This window comes from Neomonachus schauinslandi, chromosome 15 (genome assembly GCF_002201575.2).
Source record: "Neomonachus schauinslandi chromosome 15, ASM220157v2, whole genome shotgun sequence".
NCBI classification, from domain to species: Eukaryota; Metazoa; Chordata; class Mammalia; order Carnivora; family Phocidae; genus Neomonachus; species Neomonachus schauinslandi.
In genome coordinates, this window is record NC_058417.1 from 59,559,692 (window position 1) to 59,572,338 (window position 12,647).

Below are 12,647 nucleotides of genomic sequence, written 5' to 3' on the forward strand. Positions count from 1 at the left end.
CGTGGTGCGCGTGCATGTGTGTGCGCGTGCGCCTGTGTACGTGTGCACGTGTTCGTGTGTGTACCTACGTGCTTGTTCGTGTGCATCTATGGGCCTCCGCTTGTGTGAATGTGTGTGTGTGCGGGAGCTGGGGGAGAGGACAAAGTGGGGACCCTCCAGTCCCCAGACTTCTCTCCCCATCTAGGGGGTAATGGGCGGTGGAGGGAGATTGGCCTGATTGGCTCTCAGATCCAATACCAAAATTCCCATGTAAGTATCGGCCCTGATGGGAATCCATGCCCACCTCTGGACCAATCAACTGTAGTAGGAAGCTCTGGCAGCAACCCACAGGGAAGATCTCTTCATGCTTGGCAACCTTGTATCGTTCGTCTTAGAATATCCTCTGAGTATGCGTAATCAAGGTCCCCACCGGACGACCCCCGGGGCTCCACCCTTGAGATGTGGGTGAGCCTGGCGGTGCACTCAATGCTGGGCAGAATGGGATCTGGGTGCACTCTTGTGCATCCCATCTAATTCAAGTGACCCACTTGCACACCTACCGTCTCCACATTCTGGGCTATCTGCAGCTCTGGGAAAGGCACAGCGATTGGAAAATGTGCTCCCTTGCCACAAGCAGCAGGTGCAGATTTCACAAACAGAAGGGGCCTGTCTTCATCAGCTTGGGCTGCTATGGCAAAATACCCCAGGCTGGGGGCTTAAACCGCAGATATTTACTTCTCATTGTTCTGTAGATTAGAAGTCCATGACCAAGGTGCTGGCTATTTTGGTTCCTGGTGAGACTCTCTTCCTGGCTTGCAGATGGCTGCCTTCTTCCTATGTCCTCACATGGCAGGGAGTTCTAAGGACACTAATCCCATCAGAAGGGCCCCACTCTGATGATATTATCTGGCTCTAATTACCTTCCAAAGGCTACATCTCCAGGTATTACCATACTGGGATTTAGGGCTTCAATATATGGATTCAGGGGGCATATTCAGTCCACAACAGGGCCCATGGTGGGGAGGGCCCCTGGGCCTACCCAGAGCAAGAATGAGTTCTGGAGTGTGGAGTTCTGCCCACTGAGAGCCGGGGCTGCCCACCAATTCCTCAGCTAGCTTTTCCCGGTGCCCTTGGATGGTCTCGGGGTCTAAAGCAAGGTGTCTGAACCAGCTCCAGGATTATTCTTTGTGGTGGATTGTCCTGTGCATTACTGGATGCTGAGCAGTGTCCCTGACCCCTATCCGTTAGAAGCCAGTGCACTCCTCTCCCAGTTGTAACCACTAAAAATGTCTCCAGAATTGCACATGGCAACCCTCACCTTGAAATGAAAACAGGTAGGTCCCGCCCCCCCACCCCTGGCAGCTCCCATGAACACCTCTTGGCGGATTGTGACTGATTTCAGTTTCCTCCCACTGTGACATTAAGTGGTAAGTGCAGGTCATGTGTGACTCCAGGGAAGAGGGGAGGAGAATCTTCCCACACTGTCCCTGGGGCCAGGGGCAAGGGTATAGAGTGGTCCAGGCCTATGGTGAGAGCCCCGGGACATCTGTGGTTGCCCACTTTGACCTCATGGCAATCCTGAGAGGTGGAGCTTGTCATTACTGCCATAGTGAGGAAAGGAGGGCTCAGAACAACTGGGAGGACCGGAGGCCCTGACCATAGCTTCCAATGTCAGAGCTGGTTGGTACAGCAACACAGCTCCAGTTTTGTTTTGTTTTTATTTTTAAATTGTGGTAAAATATATATAACATACAATTCAGGTGTACAGCTCAGTGGCATGAAGCACATTCACACTGTGCAACCATCACCACCAACCATCTGCAGAGTGTTTTCATCTTTCTCAAGCTGAAACTCTGTCCCCATTAAACACTAACTTCCCATCTACCTCTCCAGCCCCTGGAAACCACCATTCTACCTTGTCTATGAATTTGACGGCTCTAGGAACCTTGTATAAATAGACTCATAGAATATTCATCCTTTTGTGACTGGGTTGTTTCACTTAGCGTGTCTTCACTGTTCATGATGTTGTGGCAAGTGTCACAATTTTCTTCCTTTTTTAAACCTGAATAATATTCCCTAGTGTGGATGGACCACATTTTGCTTATCTATTAATCTGTGGGTGGACATTTGGGTTGTTTCCACCCTTTGGCTCTGAGAATAGAGTTGCTTTGAACATTTGTGTACAAGTTTCTGTGTGGACGTATGCTTTTATGTCCCTTATGTCAGCATGGAATGTCTGGGTCCTGTAGTAACTATGTTTAATCATGGAACTGCCCGTCACCTGTCTTGTTTCTGAAACACAGAGCTCATTCCACACAGTTGGTTTCTGTGTGACATTGTGCAGTGGACTGTGGTCTAGAGCACCATCCAGGGGTCCTTTACTGTGAAAGGTGGAGGAAAGAAGGAATATCTGCCATCTGTGGATGATACGCAGAGTCTCTTTACATAATGTGAAATTTTTATCCCATTTGACTATGGAAAAGCATTTCTTAAGTTTCTTTCTCTGATGCTTAAAAAAAAAATAGACCGAGGAACTAAAAAGGGACTGACCATATTTTCTCCAAAGCCAGGCACTTGCACACACCAATTAACTCATCTTATTTCTCTCCCCTGCTGACAAGTAAATAGCAACTAACAGCTGAGCACAGTTTCACACTGAGTGCATGGTTGCTGATGACTCACCAAGAATTCACAGCCAAGGTGCCAGTTGTTCTTCCGCCATAGAAAGAAAACCTATTTTAGGCAAAACTGTAACCTCATGAATGCTCCAGAAAGTAAGAGTCTCTAGACAGAATCAATTTAATGTAGGTTTCCTATCAGAGATTTGCCCCGCCCAGACCCCGCCCACCCACCGCTCCAACCGCCCATGCCCCGCCCATGCCCCGCCTACCAGCAGCCCCCTCAGACCCCGCCCATCCACTGCTCTGTCCGGATCCCGCCCACCCACGGCTCCGCCTAGACCCCACCCGCTGCCCCGCCCGGACCCCCGCCCATCCACGGCTCCGCCCAGATCCGCCCTAGCCACTGCCCCGCCCCGCCCGCGGCCCCGCCCGTTGCCCCGCCCGCTCCATCCAGCCCGCCCACCCACAGCTCCGCCCGGACCCCGCCCGCTGCCCCGCCCCTCACCCCTCGCCCCTCGCCCCTGTCCCGCCCAGAAGGCCAGGTCCTTCGCACGCCACCTTCCACCCCTGGCCCAGGCTCGCGCTTCTGCGCCTCCGTTTCCCGACGCTGGCCAGTGGTGGTCCTGCTCGGGACGGTTCACAGCAGCCCACCGGGGAGCAGATGGGAGGGGTTCTTCCGCGTCCCCTCCGCCCTCCTCCCCAGGCCCGCTCCGCCGCCCCTTGCTGTCGGGGAGGGATTGGGGTGGGAAGCTAGGGGGCCAGGCGGAAGCGCTAGGGACCGGAGGCAGGAGCCCCGTGAGCCGCCATTCCGGGCCGCACCGACAGGCGGCGCGAGTCCCGCCACGCGCTGCCCCCGGCCGGGCACGACCCCGGCCCGACCGGGCGGGAGGGTCCAGGGGCTGCGTGGTGGGGTCCCCGGGAATGGGGGCCGCCCCCGCCCCCGCCCCCGCCCCCGCCCCCGCCCCCTGCTCTTTGGGACCCAGCGAACGCTCCGTCAGGACGGCGGGGAAGCCGGGAGGTGGGCGGCGGGACCCCACAGGACGGGCGCGACCTTGAGGGGCCCCTGAGAACCGACCCCGCTCTTGGGAATGCTCCTTTGTGTGTCCGTCAGAGTGGCGCGCGCCTCCGTAGACCCCCCTGGGGAGTGTTGTGAGCTTGGTTTGCGCTTTGAGGTCAGAGGGAGTCAGAGGTCTGCCGGAGATGGGATCCTGACGCCACTGTTTCCCGCCTGGATGGCCTTGGGCAAGCAACCACCGTCCCTGGGCCTCAGTGTCCCCGTTTCTTAAGCGAGAAGGGTTCCTTGTGAGGAGTGCAGGAGCAGCACACATCACTAGGGTTTGGGGAAGTGCTCAGTTACGCCATGTGCTGATGTCCCTGTGGAGCACCTAGGGAGCCTCTACTGGGCACCCTTCACCCTTCCACACACACTGTGGTCCAACGGGGGTTTGTCCCCTCGTTCAGCGTCATCAGTGCATCACGGGCTGCCGCAGGGAGAGGGGAGGCACAAACGCGATCGGAGTGGGCCTGGGGCTTGCCCCCGAGGTGGGGACCACTGGGTTGAGGTGCTGCTGTGTGTGCACACGTATGCAAACACAAGGCAGACCGTGGGCAGAGGATCAGACAGGGTCCCAGACAAGGAGGTGGGTGCTGTCCTCAGGAGGATGGCCTCAGGACACAGGGGAAGGAGCCCCCCAGAGGAGGAAGAGGCCAGACAGAAGGCAGAGACTGCTGAAAAGCAGGAGTTCGACCCAAAGACCACAGAGCATCTAGGAAGATAAGGGAAGTGTCGGGTTCACAAAGCCCATCTTCCAATACAGAACCAACATGGAGCATTTTCTCATGGATGAATAAACACAAATGATTGGTCTTTTATCTAATACATAATTAATATTCTTGTTTCAAATAACACAGATCTTTAAAGATTAGCTAAAACCACACATGATGAAATTTAGATCTTTAGGGGCACCTGGGTGGCTCAGTCGTTAAGCGTCTGCCTTCGGCTCAGGTCATGATCCCGGGGTCCTGGGATCGAGCCCTGCATCGGGCTCCCTGCTGGGCGGGAAGCCTGCTTCTCCCTCTCCCGCTCCCCCTGCTTGTGCTCTCTCTCTCTTTCACTTGCTCATTCTGTCTCTCAAATAAATAAAATCTTTAAAAAAATAAAGATTTGGGCGCCTGGGTGGCTCAGTCGTTGGGCGCCTGCCTTCGGCTCAGGCCATGATCCCAGGGTCCCGGGATCGAGCCCCGCATCGGGCTCCCTGCTCAGCGGGAAGCCTGCTTCTCCCTCTCCCGCTCCCCCTGCTTGTGTTCCCTCTCTCGCTGTCTCTCTCTCTGTCAAATAAATAAAATCTTAAAAAAAAAAAAAAGAAATTTAGATCTTTATATTTGGTTCAGGAAAATTAGACCTGAGCCGAAGGCAGACGCTTAACGACTGAGCCACCCAGGCGCCCCCAGGAAAATTAGACTTGACAGAAATCCTGATCTCAAGAAAGCATTTGTAACGGCAGGTGCAGAGTCTATAAAAATCTTGTGTGGACGAAACATGGGCGGAATAGTGACGCTGGTATGACAGAAAGAATTTCATTCGAATGAAAACTGGAAAGCAATCTACAAACCGTCTCAATGAGGTCAGGAATTAAATCGACGTGGTAAAATCCACTCCAGCACACCTTAGTTAGTGGTGACATAGTTCTGATGGAAAGGCGTGTTCCTAGCACAGGGAGAAAGTGCAGGGACCTCAGAGACAGGCTGTCACCAGCTTGTCCAGGACAATGACAGATGTCGTGATTCACATGCCCACTGGCCTTCAGAATATTTTAAATTTGCCTCACTGTCCCCTGAAGTATTAATTAATTCACTTACTACCATTTGTAGGTTTTCATGTGCTTATTTTTGCTTTTTACAATTGGGAAATGCAACATAAACAAGCAAAAGTGCATGAAAACACACAGACATGTACCATTTAATCAATAACCCTAAAGTGAACACTCAGGTTATAAATCACCCCTTAGGTCAAGAAATACAACATGTCCAGTGTGCCAGAAACCTCCCACGTGCCTCCCCAATGCAACACCCTCCCTACTATGTGGCCACAACCACTGCCTTGGGGGTGGGCTCCCCCAGAAGCAGACAAGGTGCAAGTAGCTTATATGGGCGTGACCCCGGGAAGCCCCACGGGGTGGGGAGTGACCGAAGTGCACCCCCCTGGGGGACTCTTGGCGCTGCACTGGACCAGAAAGCTCCCAGAGCCCCAGGAGCTGGAGCCTGGGAACCTCAGGCTGGCCTGCTGGGAGTCAGTGACCGCTGAAATCACACCGTCAGGGCACCAACAGCATCTGCTTCCGCCACCACACCGACTTCTGTGAAAGACCACGTGGTGGGACTGACCTGTGTCCACCCCTCGCCCCGTCCATATGTGGAAGCCCCAATCTGGCTGTGTGACCGTATTTGGAGACAGGGCCTTTAGGTAGGCAGTAAAGGTTAAATAAAGTCATAGGGCCAGGTCCTAATCCCATAGCCACCAGACCATGCTCTCTGCATGTACACAGAAGGGAGGCCACGTGGCGACAAAGTGAGAAGGTCTGCAGGCTGAGGAGACTAGTCTCACCAGAAGCCAATGCTGACAACAACTTGATCTTGGACTTCTGGCCCCCAGAACTGTAAGAAAATACGTTTCTGCTGTTTGCATCCCCCAGTCTATGGCATTTTTTAATGGCAGCTCTAGAAAACTAATATAACCACAGGCTTGCTTCGCTCTATTATTTTACTATCCAGGTGTGAATTTCTAAAATATAGAGCTTTAACTTTGTAAAAATGGAATGTATATATTATTTCATGTTTTCTTTTTTTGGTAAAGGGCATAGGTAACGAATACAACTGCAGGTTTTTATGTTATTGCTGGGTTGTATTCTGTTTATGAATAAACCGAATTTTATTCATCCATTCTACAGTTAATGAATACTTATGTGTTAGTTTTCTATTGCTACAGAGCAAATTACTAGAAATCTAGCACAGTAAACAATGCACACTTATTATGTCACAATTTCCATGGGTCACGGCGTGACTGGGTCTCCTGCTCCAGGTTTCACACACCTGCAAAGTATTGGTCGAGCTGCATTCTCATCTGGAGGCTCGATGGGAAGAATCTGCTTCCAAGGCTGTGAAGATTGTTGGCAGAATTCATTCCCTTCTGGCTGTCGGCCTGGGCCCCCTGGCTCTTTATTTTATTTATTTTAAAAAAATATTTAATTTAATTTATTTATTTGACAGAGCGGTAGAGGGAGCCAGAGAATGGCAGAGGGAGAGGCCGACTCTGCTAAGCAAGGAGCCTGACATGGGGCTCCATCCCAGGCTCCTGGGACCATGACCTGAGCTGAAGGCAGAGGTTTAACTGACTGAGCCGCCCAGGTGACCCCTGACTCTTTAGTAGCTGTTGACTGGACAGGTCCCAGAAGCTGAGTGCACTTCCCTGCCAGGTGGCCTACTCCATTCATATTTCTTTTTTTATTTTATTTTATTTTTTTAAAGATTTTATTTATTTATTTGACAGAGAGAGAGAGAGAGAGATCACAAGTAGGCAGACAGGAAGGCAGGCAGAGGGAGAGGGAGAAGTAGGCTCCCTGCTGAGCACGGAGCCCAATGTGGGGCTCGATCCCACAATGCTGGGATCATGACCTGAGCCAAAGACAGACGCTTAAGTGACTGAGCCACCCAGGTGCCCTCCATTCATATTTCATACCCAGCTGTTTCCTTCTTCAAGGCCAGCAGGAAAATCTCTTGCTCTAGTCTGCTAGTATGGAGTCTTACACAATATAACATAATCACAAGAGTGACATCCCATGACCTTTGCCATGTTCTCTTGGTCAGAAGCAAATCACAGGTTCTGCTGCCCTCAGCGGGGGATTAAGCAGGGCATGACTCCTGAGGATCACTGAAGGATGTGTTCACCCCAGGCTATTTATGTCTTGGGCTATTATAAGTCATTCTACTCCAAACATCCTTGTACGTATCTCTTAGTGCACATGTCCAGGAATTTGTAGTGGGTTTATAACTTGGAGTACAATTTCTGGCTCACGGGATACAGAATGTCCAGCTTTAGTAGCTCATTTTGCCAAAATGAGCTCCACAACGGTTGGACAAGTTCACTCCCACCAGCAGTGTAAGAGAATTCTAACTGTTCCACATCCTCGCCAAAACTTGACATTGCCAGGTTTTAATTTTAGCCATTTGAGGTGGTGTATAAAACTATCTAACTATACTTTTAATTTTTCTCCCCCTGATGACCAGTGAAGTTAACAGCATTTGGATTTTCCTTTATGTAAAACAATTTTTCTATTGCAGTGTTTGTCTTTTTCTTATTAATTTGTAGAAGGTTTTTACATTTTAGGGATTAAAAAAATAGTGATTCTAGTTCTTTGTGACTGATATGTATTGAAAAATATCCAATACCACTCTGGGTTGGATTCTCTCTAAGGTATCTTTTGGTGAAAAGAAAGTCTTCATTTTAATGACTTTACTGTAGTTTACAGCTAAGGCTTTGTGTCTCGTTTAAGACATCCTTCTATATCCTTCTCTTAGATTTTATTTTTCTGGAAGAGTTATAGTTTTGTCTTTCATTTTAGGCACAGGCACCGAATATGGCTATGCAGGTCGTGCACTGCCCAGCTCATAGAGTGCCATCTCCTGTGTGTGAGGCCAGAGCCACCTTCGGACTGTTTTTCCTTCTCAGTGTGTTAACCCTTTCATCATGATGAAACGACTGTCTTTGTCACTAATGATGCATTTTGCCAGTTCTGCGAATCACACCACTGCAGGGAGTTTGTATCATGGTCTGTGCAGCTGACACCCCTGGATTGTGCGACGTGGAGGTGTGCTTGCCTTAAAATCGACTTGTCTAGGGGATACCCGGGTGGCTCAGTCAGTGAAGCGTCTGCCTTCGGCTGTGGTCATGATCTCAGGGTCCTGGGATCCCTCCTCAGCGGGGAGTCTTCTCTCTCTGTCTGCTGCTCCCTCTGCTTGCACTCTCTCTCTCCGATAAATAAATAAAATCTTTAAAAAAATCTACTTGTCTGATATCAATGTAGTTGTATTTATAGCTTTCTCTTGGCTAGTATTGTATGGTACTTCTTTTAACCTTTCCTATTTTTATTAAGTTTATTATCTTTTTAGTAATTTCTACAACCAATGTGGGACACGAACTCTAGATGCTGAGATCAAAGTCAGATGCTCCCCCGACTGAGCCAGCCGGATGCCTGATCCTTTCTTATTTTTATGCTTTACTTTTAACTCTTACAGAGAACATATAACCAGTTGTGTTTCACTTTTTTCAAGTCTCATATTCTTTGTTTCTGGACTGGGGTATTTTGTTCATTTATACTTAATGTAATTACCGATATATTTGGCTTTAAATCTACTCTCTTATTATGTGTGCTTTTATTGTCCCACCTGGTCCATGTTTTTTACTCTTGAGTCTTCTTTGGGATCATTTTTTCCTTTACTAATAGGAAAGTTATAAATTCTCTATTTTTCAGTACACTCTAGAAATTACAACATGCACACTTAATTTATCAAAGACTAAAGGTAATCACTACCTTTACCTTTACTCTTGAACACAAAACACAACACCTTAGGACAATTTACTCTTCTAAATTAAAAGTAAATTATTTTTCAAATTATTATTATTATTTTTTAAAAGATTTTATTTATTTATTTGAGAGAGAGAGAATGAGAGAGAGAGAGAGAGCATGAGGTGGGGAGGGTCAGAGGGAGAAGCAGACTCCTCGCTGAGCAAGGAGCCCGATGCGGGACTCGACCCCGGGACTCCAGGATCATGACCTGAGCCAAAGGCAGTCGCTTAACCAACTGAGCCACCCAGGCGCCCATTTTTCAAATTATTTTTATCATACAAGGCTTACTGTTATTTTTTACAATCTATTTAATTAGATTTTCTCATTTATGTATCACTTTCTTTGTTCTTTGCTCCTTCTTGTGTTTCAGCTTTACAACCTATGATCACTTTTTTTTTCTTTTTTTTTCCAGGTTCATAATTTATTGTACAAATTGAGTATCACATGATGAGTTGACATTAGCTTCTCCAGGCATGGGAACTTAACAGATGAGGTACAGGTTAAAATTCATTTATGTTGCTTTCACAGCTGGTGTTTTTTTAGACCTTAACTTGAAGTATAAGATCATCAAAGCAATGCCTCTGTATGTGGCCAGTACACAATTCATTCTACCTGTGAGAGTATAAGAGTTGAAATATTTTTTGATACCAGTGAAATGGAATTGAGCATCAGTTTCTGGACCTGCCATGATTTCAATCTTGCAGAAGGCACCAATTCCGCTGGTTGTTATGATCACTTTTCTTTTGGCTGTAAAGCATCCTTTTGGTTTTCCTTTGGGAGGGTCTGCTGGTAGAAAATTGCATCATTAGAAATAAAAGCAAATGGCCTTCAGTCTGAATAATGTCTTAAAAGTTCCAAGTGTTAAGCCCCACTGAGTGTATGAACTTATGAAATTATGACCCTCTGGCTTTCATGCCGGTTCTCCGTGATGGGGTGGCTGGTGTGAGGGTCTGGCCCTCTCCCGTTTCCGAGCCCCTGCATCTTTCCCAGACAGTCCCTTAGTCTGTTTGGCTCCCTACCGTGTTGCCGCCCTTCCTACCCTCTTCTATGTGGCCTCTTCTCTAGATTTAGCTGTGGAGAGTCTGTTCTGCCAGTCTTCAGGTCATTTTCTGGGTTGTTTACACAGATGTGGTTTATTTAGCTGCGGGATGAGGTGAGCCTAAGGTCATCCTAATCCACCATCTTCCTGAATAATGTCTTTATTTCATTTTAATTCTCTCTCCCTTTTTAAAAAAGATTTCATTTATTTATTTGACGGAGAGAGACACAGCGAGAGAGGGAACACAAGCAGGGGGAGTGGGAGAGGGAGAAACAGGCTTCCCGTGGAGCAGGGAGCCCGACTCGGGGCTCAATCCCAGGACCCTGGGATCATGACCTGAGCCGAAGGCAGATGCTCAACTGACTGAGCCACCCAGGCGCCCCTCATTTTCATTCTTAAAAACTTATTTTCCCTGGGCAGTCATATTCTTTTGGTGACAATCATTCCACCATTTTTTGGCTTCCAGTATTAGTGTTGGAAACCAGATGTTAATCTTTTCAAAGCAATCTGACTTTCCTTGCTGGCTACATTAGAGATTTCCTGTGCCTTTGGTGATCGGCAATTTTGCTGTTACTTGCCTATGTGTGAAACTTTAGTTTATCTAGCTTAAGATCTGGGGGGAACTTGGATCTGAGGGCTGGTGTATTTCATCAGCTCTAGAAAATTCTTAGACATTTTCTGTTCAATTATAGCCTCTTCCTTTCCCCTTTTCTGGAACTCCAGCTAAATGTCTACTATTTTCCATGTGTCTTACCTTGCCTGTAATTTCCCTGTTTGTCTCCTTGTGCCACATTCTTCATGACTTCTTTTTTTTTTTAATTTTTAAAATATTTTATTTATTTGAGATAGAGCAAAGCACAAAGGGAAATACGGGCAGCCAGGCGTGGGGCTCGAACCCAGGACACCAGGATCATGACCTAGGCCAAAAGCAGGCGTTTAACCGACTGAGCCACCCAAGTACCCCTCTTCATGATTTCTCTGACATCTTCCAGTTTGCTAATTCTCTCATCTAAGCTGTTAAATCGGCCCAGTAGACTACATTTTAATTTTTAATGTAGTTGATGTAATTGATTAATTTTATTAATGTTTTTAATTTATAAAATCTCCTTTGGTTCTTTACAAAATCTGCTTAGTTACCTTTTATAGTCAGCTGTGAAAATTAATCAAGGAAAGTCTCACTAAAATGGAGTCAGGAGGCCGGCAGGGGGAGCTCTGTGCCCAGCACTGGTTATCAATTACAGACCCACGAGGAAGAGAGGCACCTCGCAGGTGGGTACCGCTTTACTAACCCGGCTCCGGGACGGAAGTTTTCCTGCTGCCCCGGCAACAGCCCAGCCAATGAGAGATGGTCACAGCCCAGCCAATGAGAGACAGCCACAGCTCAGCCAATGAGAGATGGTCACAGCCCAGCCAATGAGAGAGGGTCACAGCCCAGCCAATGAGAGACCAACACAGTCCCCTCCTTCCGCTATTTATTTATATTTTATAACATGGGCATAAAATAGAAATGCATACAAATTAAATAGGTTATTGTTTATGTACATAAGTTGAATTGACTCGCATTTAGTTGATCAACAAATAACAGACTAAACCTGAAATAGTTCTTAGTTTGATAGTCTCAAGTAGAAAACAGTATTTAAGCTACAAGGGAATACACACAGTAATATAACCATTCTTGTTCGTTCAGAGCCATTACTGTTGACAAACATTGTAGATTTTGGTGCCACTTCTGCAAATACGTTGAATCTTCTGTTGTTTAGTTTTTATTTAGCTCACTGTTGATGTGAATAATCTATTATCTGACTTGTTTTCAATAACTGAGGTTATCCAGGTGTCATGCTTATAACCCCTTTCCTCTAAAAAAGAGCCTCCTCTCCCTGTTCTCCAGACTTGCCCCTGGTTCTGCCAAGCCTGCTTATCCTGGGTTGCAATTCTCTGCTGTTCCTAAATAACCCCATCTTTGATAGTAAAATAACTGACAGTTTTATTTTTAAGGTTAAAAGAGCCCATCTTTAAAATAAATCTCTCTCTCCAGGTATGTATCCTGTCATCTCCTTCCTGGGAGAACTCCAAAATACAGGGAGCAAAGCGGACTCAAATCACTAGGGAGACGGATGCTAATTGACAATCACGTGTATGAAAATTAATAAAAGAAAACCTCACTTGATGGAGACGGAGGCCAGAAGGGGGAGCTCTCTCGCCCTACCGCCCAAGGGACCTATTTCCCCTCACCCAATCCCAGGATGTGATGGCTGCCTGATCCCGCCCCTCAGCGCCTCACCCAATCCCAGGGTGTTCTGGCGGCCCGGTCCCGCCCCTCAGCGCCTCACCCAATCCCAGGGTGTCCTGGCGGCCCGGTCCCGCCCCTTTCACGCCGCACCTAAT

General features: G+C 47.9%; 1 protein-coding gene across 1 annotated transcript; it reads right to left on the minus strand.

Annotated features, from left to right (window-relative positions):
* Positions 1-9,622: 9,622 nt before the first annotated feature.
* On the minus strand, positions 9,623-9,944 carry LOC110572451 (ATP synthase membrane subunit K, mitochondrial-like). Its single transcript, XM_044921691.1, has one exon. The coding sequence runs from the start codon at positions 9,909-9,911 to the stop codon at positions 9,735-9,737; it is 177 nt and encodes a 58-aa protein (XP_044777626.1). The 5' UTR covers positions 9,912-9,944; the 3' UTR covers positions 9,623-9,734.
* Between the last annotated feature and the right edge of the window lie 2,703 nt (positions 9,945-12,647).